The sequence below is a fragment of the Pyrus communis genome, chromosome 9, assembly GCF_963583255.1.
Source record: "Pyrus communis chromosome 9, drPyrComm1.1, whole genome shotgun sequence".
NCBI classification, from domain to species: Eukaryota; Viridiplantae; Streptophyta; class Magnoliopsida; order Rosales; family Rosaceae; genus Pyrus; species Pyrus communis.
Genome location: NC_084811.1, coordinates 4,470,795 through 4,488,495, shown reverse-complemented (window position 1 = coordinate 4,488,495; position 17,701 = coordinate 4,470,795). Strand labels below are relative to the sequence as shown.

The window sequence follows — 17,701 nt, the reverse complement described above, 5'->3', positions numbered from 1 at the left end:
ATAGTACCCTTAGGGCTTGTTGATAAGACGACACTAAGGTGGTAGTTACATCCCCAAGGTCCTTGTTCTACGGTATCTAGTCCGTCCATGCAAGTCTAAACGTGTGAATAAGGATCATTGGAGCAAAACTTTTTTTATATTATTGTCATGATTCATATACCTTATATTCATAATTTCAATTCTAAATGTGATCGTATGATAGTTATATAACCTTTTATTATATTATAACTATTTTACGAGGCATCCAATGGTAATTTAGTTGGTATATTCAAAGTTCATATTGTCAATGTTCAATTTTAGCAGTGGAAAATAGTAATAGATGTAATGTTACGTGCATTTATTATAGAAGTGGTCATTCTCACTCCTTTAATTGGATCTCTTGTAATTAAATATTATACTGATCATCAAAATAAATTCAAATTTTAAAGTATTTCCAATCATGCTCTTTATTTTATAGCGAAGTTTTAACTAAAACTATTAAAATTGTACTTTAGGAGCTCTATGTACTCCCTTCTTTAGAAAGTTATAATGACTATGAGTCAATAATTAGCCAACAAAAATTATTTATTTATCAAATTAACTATCATTAATTATAGAGAGCCACTAGAAGCTCCTTTCCCCTCTCTGTATTTAAGAGTTCCTAAATGAATTCCTATTTTAAGACGTGGATAGAGAGCATAAGTAAAATTAATTTTTATGAAATTCTCCCTAAATTCTAGTTGGGAGCTCATTGGGGGAGATTCATATTTCATCTCTCAAACTTGAAATTAACTTGTAAGCAAGAAAGACAAAATTTCTTGGTAACCAAACCAAAACTCAGTTACAATTCTTTTCATGATCTTGTGAAAACAATCCTAATATCTAAGAACACTACTAAGGTATTCCTAATATCTAGGAACACAACTTAATTACGGTAATGTTAGGTAAATTAATGTTTTAGACTAAATTTGTAAATTATATGTTATGACACCGGTAAAAAATAAGCACGTAAATCAATAATCACGTTATATAATTTACAAAATTTGATTTAAAGAGTTGGTCTTCCTAACATTACCCTTATAATAAATGAGACAACGCCGATCTGCACCAGCTTGACTGCTTTCTTATACAGCCCTTGTCTTAGGGGTAATTGCATCGATCTTAAGCAAGATTTGTGAACTGCAATAACAAACAATTTACTAGGTTTTGTTTATGGAAAGAATAAACAATAAAATTATAATAATAGTTAGAGCACTAGCCTTTACTGCACGCATGTGAGTTTAGACAAATGTTTGAGAGATTAAGGCAATGCAACCACGTGCATTGTCGACCCAGATGCATCTACGAGTCGTGACCATTGACTTAGTTCGATAGTGCAAAAGTTCAACTTTTGGTATGAGAGCTTAGCGCAAAGCAACGTACAATTTGATTTCTTATACAAAAATACTAGGGAGATTACACTTTTGTATTATGTATTTGTGTACAATTTGATGTGATAAGTAATATGTACATGCAATATCAATTAATGAATTTATATCACTAAATGATAATTGTATATATCACTTGTTACATGAGATGGTATACCATTATGGTATAAATATGTATGTGGTTTCTCTAGCATACTCTATCCAATAATTTTAAAATTTTCATGCCTAGTAAACACTAAACCCTTTTGTCACCTCTTTTTTCTGCTACAGTTTTTCTTTTTTTCCCCTTGAACTGAAACGATTCGAATTATCGAAAAGGTATGACAGTAGAAAGTTACCTTCGCTGGGTGAAGAAACTGATAGAAAAAGCCTGCAAAATTCAATTTCAGGTCAAGTTTTACCTAGAATTATGATTGCAGTAGAGAGAGTACGTAACTCCAACAATCCTCTTACAATAACAAAGTGTATCTGAAGCCAAAAGTCAGCTGTGTTCCCGTCCTGAACGGACTAGAAAATTGGACAAGTTGAAAATATTGCAGTTTGAGCACATTTCCGTTGTTCAAACTTCTAGTCACCCTAGATTACGTTCACACTGTTTATATTTGTTTTTTTTTTTTTCTGGGAATCAAGTTAAAATAATTTAAGCATGTGTTGCAAGCCACTATATTATTTTATTATTGGAAGATATGGTTTGTGATATAATTCCAAAAATTGGTCAATGCAAGAGATCATCCATTCACTTAACCGTGTCTGCTAATTTGATTAGGAATTTTGTACAACCTCACCTTTAGGCTTTAGTTGTTAACAGGATCCTATCAGGTCCATAAAATTTTGAAATTGAAGACCCGTTTATAAATGCTTTTGTGAAAAATACTTCTACTTTTAGGATTTCTTTATTTATCAAAAGACTACTTTTAGGGCTTTTGTTAAAAGTATAATAGAACTTTTATTAAAAATTCAACAGTAGTTTATACGCGTTAAATTCAAAAAACATTATTAATATAGTGGTGAGTTTAATAAGTGCGGTCCTTATTTTATAAAAATCAAAATCATCGCATGTGACATCCCGTCCCGGGATTATTAAAACGCACGTGTGAAATTACCTTATTGCCCCTAGTTCGTTTTTGTCACGTTATGGGTGTTTTGTGTGGTGTGGCATGTGTTGGACCACACACACACACACTCACACACACAGTCACTCTCCCCTCCCTCTGTCTCTCTCCCCCGTGTCTCTCTCTTCCTTCCCGTTATCACCATACGTACGGACAAACACCAAAACCACCCAAACCATCACAGATCGAGGAAACCAAGGACACCATTCAACTCGTGAGGTCGAGGCGAGCTCAGACATACCATTTTCAGCTCGTAGGTGTCTTAGTGAGGTCCTAAGGAGTGTCGGAGTAGCTCGTTGGACGAAGTTGGACGTCGGAAAGGCCTGGTTCGAAGTTGGCCGAGTTTTGAGTTTTGAGACAGGTGACACGTACCCCGAGGACGAGCGTGCACACGCGAGGCAGGGGGGCTACGACCCTTCTACATACCAGTGAGTGGGCTTTTGTTTTCCTTATATACCTATATACAATTATATTACCAGAAATTGATTAAAAAGGGTTATTTGTTTTATGCCATGCACCGTATGATTGTCGTTTATGCATCATCGCATGCATTAGTAGTGGCATACATATACATATGCATATTGGGTGCTGTGGACGCAAAGGTAAGGGCCAGGTAAGCGTTGTGCATGTTTATGTTTCAGTAATGGTTTGAGATAGTTAGAGAGCTCATAACCTGCACCCCTAGTGTTAGTGCTCCCGCCCGTGGCCAGGGCACAGTCTTTCACGTGATGTTCACCTCCCGCACCTTATGCTTACCTTGGACTCAAGGTAGGTGCACAGGCCTGTCGTACAGACCACTTTAGGTGGTTCCGACTCGTAGGTGACCCGCGATTATTCGTCCGGTCTTCACGTGATCGTAGCACTTGTTTACACCCAGGCATGTCGTACAGACCACTTAGGTGGTTCCGACTTGTGGGCAGGTTTAGATATTTAGTTGAGATTTGAGCTCTAGATGCAGCTGTACAGGTCACGTTAGGTGACTCCGGCTGCCAGATGTTACGATATTGATATGATTTATACCTGGGCACTTACATTCATTATGAGGCTTTGGCATGGCATATCTTGAGCATGATTGGCATACCCTTGAGCATGTTGCGCATATCTATACATACGTATATGTTTATTTTCTGGGAAGTATACAGGTTTTACGGCGAGGGGTTAGAATGTATTTTGCTAAATGGTTTTCAAAGAGCTTTGTTTTTGCCCACTCACGCTTTTGTTTTGCGCCCCTCCAGGTTCTAGTTGCTTAGCTGTTGCGGTGGTTTCCCCTGAGGGCTTTCCGGCGTTTCTGACAGACACTCCCCATTGTAGGGTCGCCTTCGGGCGTACTACTGTTGTCGTTTTCGTTTGGGCTGCTATAGACCTGCTCTGAAATTGTATCTCACTTACTAGCACTTGTTTTAGTACCTTGTATGCTAGTTTTAATTATTCGTACTTTTATATTACTACTTTATTAGCTTCCGCACGTGCACATGGCTACGTCACCTTCGTGTGACGGCCAGCACGCTCCGATCTCGGTCGGGGTGTGTCATCGCATCTATGTATTATACTAATTAACAATAAGGCTCATTTCTACCAAACTCAAATTTTCCGATATCCACGCCAAAAAAATCTCTACTCAACAAAGTAAAAGAGTTAATTCACTCTTTTTTTCCGTAAAACCAAATATCAAGGTCTTGTGTCTTTCTTTCCTCACGAAACTCATCCCCCACTAAGAACATATTATCTAAAATAAAACTCAATTTATTTGTGAAGAAAAAAGTACTTAAAGTTAAACTCTATTCAAATTTTAAACTCAAAAATCTATTCTAAAGTACTTTTATAGTCCACTAGTAACTTTAAATTTTTCCTATCATAAACCTTTTAGTTTTTTTTTTTTTTTTGGTCAAATAAACCTTTTAGTTATCCAAAAGCATAATTTTAGTTATTCTTATCATAAGCCCTAGTCCGGACCGTTAAAGAAAAATTGCACTATGTAAGCAGAGTGAAAATTAGCAAATTAGCAAATCAGCAAAAACAAAAACTGAGATGATACAAAGGATGAAATAACATGAAATTTTCTTCCCTTTTTTTTTTTTTCATTTTATACGTTAAGCTGTAAAAAAAAACAGTATTTATCATTTTTAGCCAAAATTTAACATCTCAATTCATAAATACCAGTTTTTATTAAAAAATTCAAATATAGCAAAAAGACCAAGTAAATAGACTCAAATGCCCTCACCATTGAAAACTGTATAAATGTAAACTAACAAGAGATGGCCTTCTTTTCGGTTTTATAGTTTGAATGTCTGATAATATCCGGATCCCAAACTCAAAAAGTAGAATGAACGAAAAAGGATTGAGCACAAACAACTGCCAAATTCATTTCATACTTGATAAAGCTACAACATAGGTCATAATGATAATTTCATAGAACAAAATTTCTGCATATTTTTGTGTAACAATTAACTGGCATTTAGTATTAGGGTTTTGACGGCAATGACGAAGAATGACGAAGTTTGATCTCATTGATTGTTTATTTTCTCCCAAGAAAAGAGATTATAAATTCGACCTTCGCATGGAGCATATACACTTTTTAATCGATTCGATAAAATAAAATAAAAATTCATATAAAAAAAGTGTCGATTTTTTCAATGCCGCAGCTGACCATATATTCCTTGTTCTATATGCCTGCAACTGGTCCCCGACCTTTTCCATCCCCATTCCTCGCTGAACAACCGTGCAAAAACTTTGAAATGGTTTTGGGTTCTAAATGGTAATTAGAATTTAATTTAGAGAGCATATAAGCCTATTCAGTTGAGTTTTCTGCTCTAACTGAATTTTTTTATAAAAACTGACATTTATGAATTGGGTAGTCAAATTTTGACTATAAACGATAAAAACCCGAAAAAAAAGGACAGATCTGATCTCTACACCAACCTATTATATACTCTGGTTTTTTTTTTCTTCTGTTTTTTTCTTTCCTCCCTCTCACTCTCTTTCCTTTAGGTTTCCCCTCTCTCTGCACTACATCATGACAAAGCTATGAACGCAACCATCTTATTTATTGTCAATGCCTGACGACATCTAAAAGTATTCGACAGATTGCTTGAGATTTCTCAACTCGGGCTTTCTTTCTTCTTTTTTTCTTCCACCAGATTCCCCTTCCCTACTGTAGTTAGCCAAACAAGTTTTCTGTATCCACCACGCTCATTTGGACTAGACCATCCACCTTCCGTTCTTCTTATCTTTTGACGGGATGACGGGATAATCCGTTCTGTTGTCAAATACTTATGATTTTTTCGCATGTAGTCAGCTATTGCAACTAATCTGCAGAACCAGAGGAAAGAAACATCAAGTGATGTTATGATTCGGATTTTACATGTACGATAACAAGTTATTGTAAAACACAACGTTGATTCGTTTGGACACAAAGACATCAACTCATTGCTCATGAATAGGTTGTTAGGAGTAATAGATCCAATGGTTGTAGTCTTGTCAAGTGTCATAAGATAGTAGGCAGTTAAGATTGTTGTAATAGTTGCTTATCTTGTAATCTACTGTAGTTAGCATATATACCTTGTAAGAAAACAGTTGTAACTAACAAAGAATATCAATACAGAAAATACAGTTTCTTCCTCTCTAAGTTTCTCTCAATTATCTCTCTTCTCCTTCATTGATCTCTGTCAATCTTCTTTCTCTCTCTCTACTGCATACATGATCATTGGTTAATATAGGTTAGACACTAAATTTTCTCCCAAATACCAAATAATGAAATAAACCAGTACTGTATAATTATTAAGTTTCATACAATATTTTCAACTAGGGTACCTAGCCATGCAAATTGTTTAGAAGAATGCTCCATCAACAATATCTTATGTATCTTTATAAAAAAAAGCTCACCTTTGATACTATATAACTGCATTCCGTTGGAAAGCTGCATGACAGACAAACACAAGGGAAGCCATCTCAGAATGAACATTTGTCTCGAAGCCTGTATTACATGTCAACTTGGACTGTCATCTTGCTTTGAGCTCAAATGTTTACGTTGTCTATTTAAAATCTCATCAGCAGCTATCTGAATATCTGAAGGCCAAAAAATACGATTTACAACTTTGAAAATTAAGCGAGGGACCAACGCGACAACCGTTATAAGCAAAATGGAGATCCAATATGTGGGAAACTTTGCCAAATGGTATATAGTCCTGCACCCAAAAGAGAATGTGGGGGACAATCAGCTTAACGCAATAAAACATTATACGTTTCAAAACAGAAAAAGAAAAGCAGAAGTCAACGAATCTATCCGGTAAATAGGAAAGACGGGTATAGAATCCAATACCACCATACAGGCATACTTGATTATTGAACCCCATACTGCAATATGAGTGATGGATACCCAACGATGAATGTCCATTGCCAAATGTATGTTGACAAGAACAACAACTGCTATTGTCCATAAACTGCCCATGTTCCATATGTCTATTGAGCTATCCTTATACGTGAAGCGGGGTACATAGAAGAGAACAAGACTCTGCCATAGGGTGTCAAGCATTGTGATCCTGAAGAGATTTAAACTGTATGCCTCGTGTCTATGGCCCGTACCATAGAGTTTTGGACATTGTAACAGTGTCGTGTGGCTCAAGTCTTTGTCCAGTATACCAACAACAATTGTTGGGAGTGAAGTATAAATCACAGAATAGAAAACACTACTCCAATCTGTTAATGCAGAAGTTCTTGAAAAAGCAGTGGATAATATGTACCTGCACATCAACGGAAAAGAGCAAAACAATCAGCATAGTTAAATGGTGCATCATGTAACATCAAAGAGAATGATTTTTTGACGTAAAAGAGCTTTTGATGTGCAATACATAATGTATTAATGGTTTCCTTTTTATTTTAATTATAGTGTATATTTTAGTCTTTTACGAATGGTTTTGTTTGTGTTGTCTGCATTGGTTTTGGAATGGTTTGATGAGTGTTATTGACTGGTAAATGCTTTCTATCTGAATTTTGAAGTTCGTGGTTTATTTGAGTGGGGATTTGAACTTGTTTGATGGGAGGGGTAATTTGAATGAGCATAGAAAGGTGTCGTCGTTTTTTTTTCCCTTCCTCCTCTCTTTCCTTTCTCATCACTTTCATAACATCAAACAGCTGGTGTGCAACCTTGTTATAACTGAATTTTGTCGATCATGAAAAATGGAAATTTTGACCCCAAGAGAAAAACGGAAAACTGAACTTCGACGTACGAGAAATATTTTTAAATCGAAATAGTTAAAAAAAAAAAATGGTTAAACCAAAACTTAAATCCGACCTGCCGGATTCGAATCGGTGACCTAAGGATGGCTGAGAGCATATTACCCGCTACAGTTGTCGCTTTACCAACTCAGGCAAGGCAAGCTCGGATTGCTGTAGATTGCGTGGGATTTCGTTTCCAAATGGTGATAGAACATAATAGTGCAATGTGGCAAAAAATTAGCAAAATGGGAATTAATCGAATTAATTATTTGATTGTCACCACGAAAATTTGTTACATTTCGTTGTTTAATCTTTATTTTTGTTTTTTTTTAATTTTTTATTTTGGGGTTACTGTTGACTAATTGGGATACTAATTCAATTCATATATATCTTTCGTACGCCTTTTTTGGTGACAACGAGTCGATGAGACTTTGTGATTGAACGTGCTAAATCATTAGAGCGTTCAAAAGTTTAGTTTTGGATATTTTGTAGCTTTGAATCATTTAGTATTCAAGAGAATGATTACCTTGAGTTTTTAGAAACTTTACATTGTAATCATATATATGGAATTTGATTTATTTTAACCTTAGTCTAGATGTTTTAATTGGAGACATGCTTGGTGTAACCGAAAAGTTAATTAAAAATGCATGAATTTTCCTTCCAATATGATTTCGTTTAGAAAAAAAAAATACAATTATGGAATTTGAATAAAATTATGCAAATATATATATTATTTTCAACTTGTTAAAAAATGGGTAAACGAAATGAGTAAAAAAATGGTATGTATAAACGGTTATGGGTATGGGGTACCCGTTTATGCAATTACTGACGAGTAAACGGTTATGCGGTAAGGACTTAAATGGTTATAGATAAATAACTGCGGTTACCCATCCGCCATAACCGTCGCCCATTCCTACTTGCAATTTGTTAAACCTCATCTTAGTGAGCCTAATATACATTTTGGTAGTTCACCATAATTTTTTGAAACGAACATGACATATTTTTTTACTAGCCAAAATTTTTGGATTTTGGGTTCGTACCAAAGAGAAGTAGAAAAAAGGAGGTCAAATGTCCAAAACCACTTTATTACTCAGCCCCCTAGTGTAAATATATACTTGTATTAAAAAACTTGTAAAAATGAGGTCAAAGTCCGAAATAATCCTAAGTACAAATGCACATGACTTATTTTGGATGTAACAAGTAAAGATGATAAATTACTAATTTCGGAAAATTAATATGACAAGTCAGCTTAAAATTTTAGTTTACTGATTTCAAAAAAAATCCACTACAAAAACTATGAACACAACGTTCTTATTTTCGCTTATTGTCGATGCCCAGCGACACCTAAAAGTATCCGACAAATGTGACCAAAAAAAAATTATCCGACAAATGGATTGAGATTCTTCAACTCGGACTTTTTTCTTCTTCTACCACTTGATTTCCCATCCAGGCAAGCACTCATTGGGCCTAGAGACCATCCACGTTCCCCGTCTCCTCATCCTTTGACAATTATGTTATTGCGTTCGTTTCGCGTGTAGTGATCATCTAGTGCAAATAATCTGCAAAGTTTCATTATATATCAAAGTAAGACTCGGCAATCATCCTCAAAAACACATCATCGTGATCATACTGATCAATGCTTGATGAAAACCCGCCCACGGGCTCAGAGGACGCGAATTCCATCAGATCATCATGCAACACGAGATAATCACTGGGTAGCGAATGGTTGTGGTGGCTTGTCACCGTATGATCACTTGTTGCCTTGACGATTAGTTCTTTTTTAACTGATGATGAAGTGAAGGATGCGGGAAATGGGTGCTCTTGTTTGTTTGTAAAACAATTGGCGTTGTCAAAACTAATAAACTTTGAAGAATCTCTAGGATTTGTGCAATCCAAGACCAATTCAGAAGTTTTGAGGTAGTCTCTGCAACTGTGGGTGCCATAATATGTTGTTCGAAACACTGGTGGATGATCTTGAACTTGTTGCACGTGCTTGGTTGCTTTGCACGCTTGATCGTATTTGTTAGTGCATCTAAAGTAATTCCTGCATATATATATATAACATAACTATGGTCAACTTCATTTTTGAAAGTATTACCATTTTAATTATTGAAATTTCTTACAATTTTACGAGGTAAATCGTGTAAATCGCATATATGCATGTACCTTGGATGCTTGGCATTGTGGATATTTTTTTGTCCATACTTTCTCCACGCATGACCGTCGGCAATCAAAGCAGGAATGTCTCTTGTCCAAGAGTGTGAAGTCTTTCTGCAAGGAATCAACAAGTTGCAATTCTCTATTATTAGAACTTCTAAATTATTAAATTAGGCAAAGTTGCCATCTATTTTTCATGAAACGTACTGTTAACGTTAAGTGGTAATGCAGGCATGGTAAGAAGGATAGGAATGGATATTGAGATCATTCAATACAAGGAACAATAGAAGCATCAGCATCCAAATTCTGTCAAAGTATGGCAGAACATGAACGTATGAAAGCAAGTGGTATAGTCTTCACTCTTTTGTCTCAATAAAAATTCTATGCATATGTGAATAAAAAAACTATAATAATATTTATTCACAAGAATATAACAGCTGTTGTGATCTGACAGCTGTTGTGAGTAACTTAATTATAATTATAGTTGTTCACACATCCACATAAATCTAACAACTATTATGAGCAATTAATTATAACTATTCTTATCTCACAGATGTGGATGATTAATTGGCAGAGTAAAACACTATTTACTATTGTACGTTTAATGAAATGTTTGAGATTGAACAATCAATTAATCATGCATGGAAATTTTGAACAATATGTTAATGCAGATGCTGATGAGTATTACCTAGGTAGTAATTAATTAGAGAAATATAACTAATTACCTTCTCTTGTAAGAACCTCTACGATCCTTGAAGGTTGAAGTGCTCTTACAACTGATCTCCTCCTCAGTATAATCTTCAGACTTAATAGCAGCTGCATGATCATGATTACCATCCCAAGATGATGAATCTGCACCACCACCGCCACTAACATCATTACTATTTCCTTGAATCTGATCAGAAACAAACTCCTGATCAGACTCCTTCCCATTTAAAATCAGTAGGGCATTCACAAAAGACCCCAAAATCTTATTAACAGTGCCCTCATCCGATCCACCATCAACACCATTAACAAGGATTGGCCTATTATCGAAACCCCTACTAAGTTGACTTGCCAGTTCACGCCCTTGGATCAACTCCTCCACCATTCTCTCCCTATTTGATAGCACGCTGTCCGGCCACGACCACTCCATTAATCCTAATTTCTTGATTAACAACAAACTAATATACTGATTTTATATTGGAGAGTTTGTGGTGTGGTTAGGTTAGCTGTAGCCAAAGTGATAGATGGGAGGTGTCCTTTTATATCCGTCTAAAGGAGCTCCTCCTCAAGTTACAATTCAAGGAAGGAGAAGCGAAAGTCATGAGATAACCCGACACACTCCCCGCCTTGGACGACTTTCTTTTCTTCCCACCAACGGCTGGATGAACCTCCACGTAATGCTACGAATGCTGTATGTCGTTGAAGAGGATCCTCTCCGGATCCATTTGTGGGAATCCCAAGAATCCACACATTCTAACTGTTCACCGTACATCATGCATTTAGTTTTCGTCAGATACTATTTGTGTTTAATTTTAAATAAACAAAATCAAATGATTTCTAACCGTATGATATACGATGAATAGTTAAGAGGTAGGAATTCCTAACATCCTCATCAACTGGATCTGGATGGGATCCAATTCCGTATGTCGTCATTGCATGAGGTAATCCTTGTGTCGTCAGACATTGGTTACTACCTGGCTTTGTCTTGACCCTCTGGAAATTTAATCTTTTCTATTTTGCGAACTTTGTTAAACCAACAATTTAAAAGTCTCAAGTTGCTATTATTGTATTATCTTATCCCAATTAATCTTATCTCGTCCCAGTTGGACCGGACAAAAATTATTGGCCAAAATTACGATAGTATCCTTAGGGATTGTGGTACGGGCCAATCTAGAGGTAGATTGGTACGTTATAACTGGCAAAGAGAGTGGAATTAGATTGGTGGTAGTCGCATGTCCAAGGTCCTTGTTCTACGGTATCTAGTCCATCCGTGCAAGTCTAAACGTGTGGATAAGCATCATTGGAGCAAAACCTCTTTTACATTATTTTCATGATTCATATACCTTATATTAATAAGTTCACATCTAAATGTGATCATATGAGAGTTATATAACCGTTTATTATGATTAGCATTTTTTTATTACAATTTAGTTACTACTTTATGAGTCATCCAATGGATATCTAGTTGGAATATTCAACGTTCATATTGTCAACGTTCAATTTTAGTAGTGCAAAATAGAAGTTGTCATTTTCCCCTCCTTTAATTGGATCTCTAGTTATTAGTAATGTAATTTAATAAATTCGTAATAGTTAGAATTGGCTCGAGTACTTGTAAAATTATTGATCAAATTTCTACTGACATATTATATATGTGAATACATTCTCATTAGAGAATTTTTAGCATTAATTTGATTTGGCTACAATACTTACATCTATTGATCAATAATTGTTCTAAAGGTAGCCAAAGTAAGCACATGCTTGCCTAGGTCCCCAGTTTAGAGGGCCCCTAAACCTTATATATACAATATTCAAATTCAATAAAAATATCAAAATATGATATCATAAGCAATAATATAATTTTTCACAAATTTTTTTTCACTTATTTTCCTTTTCCTGCAACCACATGTAAGTGTAATTATAGTTTTACATGTATATGGAAATTACTATATATCCTATTCACTCTAGTATTCTTTCCAGCCGTCAGATGCAATTAATCCAACCGTTAATTCATTTACTGAATGTAATAAGTAACATTGTAACAGTAAAAAAAATGATTAAAATTTAGCATGCTAGGTAAGAACTCCTCTTTCAATTCGACTTGGTGGCGACTGGCAGGTAGGTAAGCTTGGCGAGGCGATATCCTTCCCCACTTTCAGGTCAAGTCACTTCTTCTCCAACTTCTTCGTCCTCTTCTTTTTCCTGTAATTTAATTTGTAAGCTTGTTTGTAAATGGAATTAGGGTTTTCGAATCCATACTCCCTCTAGGGATTTTAGGATTTGAAAGATTTTAGGGATTCAATCTTTTAGGGGTTATGGATTCAATTTTAGGGTATTGCCGTAATGGGTGGAATAGGTTGGTTAAGGTGGTTTGATTCTTTATTATGATGAGTCTGAATATCTGATCATTTGCCTGATTACTTATGCTTTGCTTATATTAATATATTATATATGGGTTAGTGTTCTAAAAAAGGGCCTAGGCGGCGTCTAGGCACTGGGCAGTGGTGATTCGAGGCGTTTTCTTGCAAATCGGTTGGAAAAATTGGTTGGGCTCTAAGCGGCTAGGAGGCTTTTTTTTTTTTTTTTTTTTTTTTGAAATTAAAAAAAAATCCTATCTACATTACTATCTAAAAACGCAAGACGAGTAATATATAAGTAATATCGTATATCTTTCTTCTTTTGATATTAATTTTTAATGATATTTGATGTAGAAATAGACTTTTTCATGTTTTAGTAAATTTTTTTCTTATACATATCAATGTAAAAAGGGTCGGGTCAAAGAACTCTAGGGCCCCCACTTCGAAGGCTTGCCTAGTGCCCCCAGGTTCTCAGGGTCGGTCCTAGTATTTAATATAATTACCATCTCGATGCTATTATATTAAATACAATTATTCACATGAATTATATATGACCCATCGGATAGTGATTGTATTATATACATGTAGTATTGAAGCAATCCCCAAATTAAAAATTCACATTTAGGGTATCTCCAATTATACTCTCTATTTTAGAGCAAAGTATTAACTACAACTATCGAAAGGTTATTTTAGGAGCTCTATGTACTCCTTACTTTCGAGAGTTATAACGACTATGAGTCAATAATTAGCCGATAAAAATTATTTATTTATTTAAAATAATATTAAATTAGTTAGCATTAATTATAAGGGTATATTATCAATTTCCCCCCTGAACTTGTGACCATTAGCCAATTTCCTCCCTCAACTTTAATTTTGGCCAATTTCCCCCCTGAACTCTCATGATTAGTCAATTTCCCCCCTCAACTTTAATTTAGCCAATTTCCCCCCTCAACTCTTATAATTAGTCAATTTGCACCCTACTGTTAAATTTTTAATTTGATCATAATTAAACAAGTGTGTGTAAGAAACTAAATAAGATGTATGTTAATCATGTTCCTATATCTTTATCCTATTACAAATAGATTAAAATTTAGAATTTTACAATTTATCATAGATAGTATTATTAGTCATAATAAATCAGTATGGAGTAATTTTATTTGATTTTTGACTATACAAAATTGATAACAAAAAGGATTGATGTGTAAATTTTTGTATGTGAATACAATTTTCTTTATAAAAGTGAAAGCTAAGTTCAAGTAAATTGCGGAGAATCGAGCTTTAGTAAAAAAATGGCTAGTCTATTCATAATTTTCGACTCCTTATTAAGAATAACCCATTTTATTGAAATAGGTTTGATCCATGAGTTTAGGATTATTATTTCTTCTTCTACATGCTTTAAATCCGATTCATAACTTTTTCTTATAATCAACCCATGTCACATACTAACTGTATTATGTTTTTGTACATTTTACCCTATATTATGCAGGTGAGTTTATGTTAATTTTAGTACTTTGTTGGAAGCTATTAGAAAGATTGAAAATTAAGAAAAGAATAGATGGAAAATTTAAAAAAAAAAAAATTAAGAGTAGGGTGCAAATTGACTAATTTTGAGAGTTGAGGGGGGAAATTGGCCAAATTAAAGTTCAGGGGGGGAATTGACTAATTATAAGAGTTGAGGGGGGAAATTGGCCAAAATTAAAGTTCAGGGGGGAAATTGGCCAATGGTCACAAGTTCAGGGGGGAAATTGATAATATACCCTAGAGCAAAGTATTAACTACAACTATCGAAAGGTTATTTTAGGAGCTCTATGTACTCCTTACTTTCGAGAGTTATAACGACTATGAGTCAATAATTAGCCGATAAAAATTATTTATTTATTTAAAATAATATTAAATTAGTTAGCATTAATTATAAGGGTATATTATCAATTTCCCCCCTGAACTTGTGACCATTAGCCAATTTCCCCCCTCAACTTTAATTTTGGCCAATTTCCCCCCTGAACTCTCATGATTAGTCAATTTCCCCCCTCAACTTTAATTTAGCCAATTTCCCCCCTCAACTCTTATAATTAGTCAATTTGCACCCTACTGTTAAATTTTTAATTTGATCATAATTAAACAAGTGTGTGTAAGAAACTAAATAAGATGTATGTTAATCATGTTCCTATATCTTTATCCTATTACAAATAGATTAAAATTTAGAATTTTACAATTTATCATAGATAGTATTATTAGTCATAATAAATCAGTATGGAGTAATTTTATTTGATTTTTGACTATACAAAATTGATAACAAAAAGGATTGATGTGTAAATTTTTGTATGTGAATACAATTTTCTTTGTAAAAGTGAAAGCTAAGTTCAAGTAAATTGCGGAGAATCGAGCTTTAGTAAAAAAATAGCTAGTCTATTCATAATTTTCGACTCCTTATTAAGAATAACCCATTTTATTGAAATAGGTTTGATCCATGAGTTTAGGATTATTATTTCTTTTTGTTATTATTTCTTCTTCTACATGCTTTAAACCCGATTCATAACTTTTTCTTATAATCAACCCATGTCACATACTAACTGTATTATGTTTTTGTACATTTTACCCTATATTATGCAGGTGAGTTTATGTTAATTTTAGTACTTTGTTGGAAGCTATTAGAAAGATTGAAAATTAAGAAAATAATAGATGAAAAATTAAAAAAATAATAATAATAACAGTAAGGTGCAAATTGACTAATTTTGAGAGTTGAGGGGGGAAATTGGCCAAATTAAAGTTCAGGGGGGGAATTGACTAATTATGAGAGTTGAGGGGGGAAATTGGCCAAAATTAAAGTTCAGGGGGGAAATTGGCCAATGGTCACAAGTTCAGGGGGGAAATTGATAATATACCCTAATTATAAAGAGCCACTAGGAGCTCCCTTTTCCTCTCTATACTTAGGAGCTCCTAAATGAATCATATCTTAGAAGAAGGTAGATAGAGAGCATATATAACTAGAGAATTTTTTTTTTTTAATTCTCCGTAAATTCTAGTTAGGTGCTCATCTAAGGAGATTCATATTTCATCTCTTAGAAACTTGAAATTAACTTGCAAGCCAAAAAAAAAAAAAATTCTTGGTAACCAAAACACAGTTACAATTCTTGTCATGATCTTGTGAAAATATTCCTAATATCCAAGAACACTCCTTATAATAAATTAGACAAACCCGATGTGCAGCTCGAGTGCTTCGTTATACAGCCCTTGTCTTATGGGTAATTGCATCGATCTTAAGCAAGATGTGTGAACTATGTGTGAACTGCAATAACAAATTAACAACTTACTAGGTTTTGTTGATGGAAAGAATAAACAATAAAAATATAATAATAGTTAGAGCACTAGCCTCTACTGCATGCATGTGAGTTTAGACAAATGTTTGCGAGATCAAGGCAATGCAACCGCGTGCATTGTCGACCCAGATGCATCTACGGATGAGTCATGACCATTGACTTACTTCAATAGTTCAATGGTTCCAACTTTTGGTATGAGAGCTTAGCGCAAAGCAACGTACGTGATCTTATACAAAAACGTTAATTAAGGAGTTTACACTTTTGTATTATATATATATATATTTGTGGACAATTTAATGTGACAAGTAATGTATACATGTTATGTCAATTAATGAATTTATATCATTGATTGTATATATTACTTGTTACATAAAATGATAATTCAATATAGTATAAATATGTGGTTTCTCTAACATACTCTATCGTATAATTCTATAGTTTTCATGCCTAGTTCTCCCCAGCCCCCAAAACATGGTTAAACTGTGTGTCTGATTTAATGGGCGTAAGAGACTCTCCTTTGGTGAAAAGAAAAAACCAAAAAAAAAAAAAAAAGTAGAATTGCTTGTGGTATTCGTGTATTCTTTATGAATGTTTATACACATTATCTCTAGATTAATGTACTGGTCATTAGATACGTACCCCTGTGGCACCCTTCGTGATAATTATTGTCCGTCAATAGCAATATTGCTATCACCTATTGTAAACAAAAAATTTCCTACTTGTGGAGGGGGAGGAGGTAGAGTCTTTCCTCCCCTCCCTCCTCTTTTAGTTTTTCCTTCATCTGAAGCCAAAGTCAGCTGTATGGTGCCGTCCTGTACGGACTAGAAAATTGTACAAGTTGCAAATATTGCAACGTGGGCACATTTCTAGTGTTCAAAATTCTGGTCACCCTAGATTGCGTTCACACTGGTTTGATTTGTTTTATGGATATCATGTTATAATAATTTAAACACGTTAACGAGTGGTTGCATGGTACTTAAATATTTTATGATTAGAAAATATGGTTTGTGATGTAATCCCAAAAATTGGTCAACGTCATGCAATATCTCGTTCTTTCATTACCGCGTGCTGATTTGATTGGGAATTTTATACATACCCACCCTTAGGCTTTAGTTGTTATCGAATCTATCGGGTCCGTAGACCTGTTTAAAAATGTTTTTGTGGAAAATACTTCCTACTTTTAGCGCTTTTATTAGAAGTATAATATTAAAAATTCGCTTGTAATTCATGCGTGTCAAATTCAAATAAAACTATTATTATAGTGGTGAGTTTAATAAGTACTGTCCTTATTTTATAAATGATTTGTTGAGAATGAATCTTATATTGATGAGATGAGAGATCTTACATGAGCTTATAAGAGGTTAGGCTACTTTCCATATTGCCAATTGGTTTTACGGTAAAACCCCAACTTTCTTCATGGTATCAAAGCAGGTTAT

General features: G+C 34.4%; 1 protein-coding gene across 1 annotated transcript; it reads right to left on the bottom strand.

Annotated features, from left to right (window-relative positions):
* Positions 1 to 8,927: 8,927 nt before the first annotated feature.
* On the bottom strand, positions 8,928 to 11,082 carry LOC137744041 (WRKY DNA-binding transcription factor 70-like). Its single transcript, XM_068483904.1, has 3 exons — positions 10,615 to 11,082; positions 9,899 to 10,003; positions 8,928 to 9,776 (listed from the first exon to the last, which is right to left on the bottom strand). The coding sequence occupies exons 1-3, from the start codon at positions 11,022 to 11,024 to the stop codon at positions 9,305 to 9,307; spliced, it is 987 nt and encodes a 328-aa protein (XP_068340005.1). The 5' UTR covers positions 11,025 to 11,082; the 3' UTR covers positions 8,928 to 9,304.
* Positions 11,083 to 17,701: the final 6,619 nt, after the last annotated feature.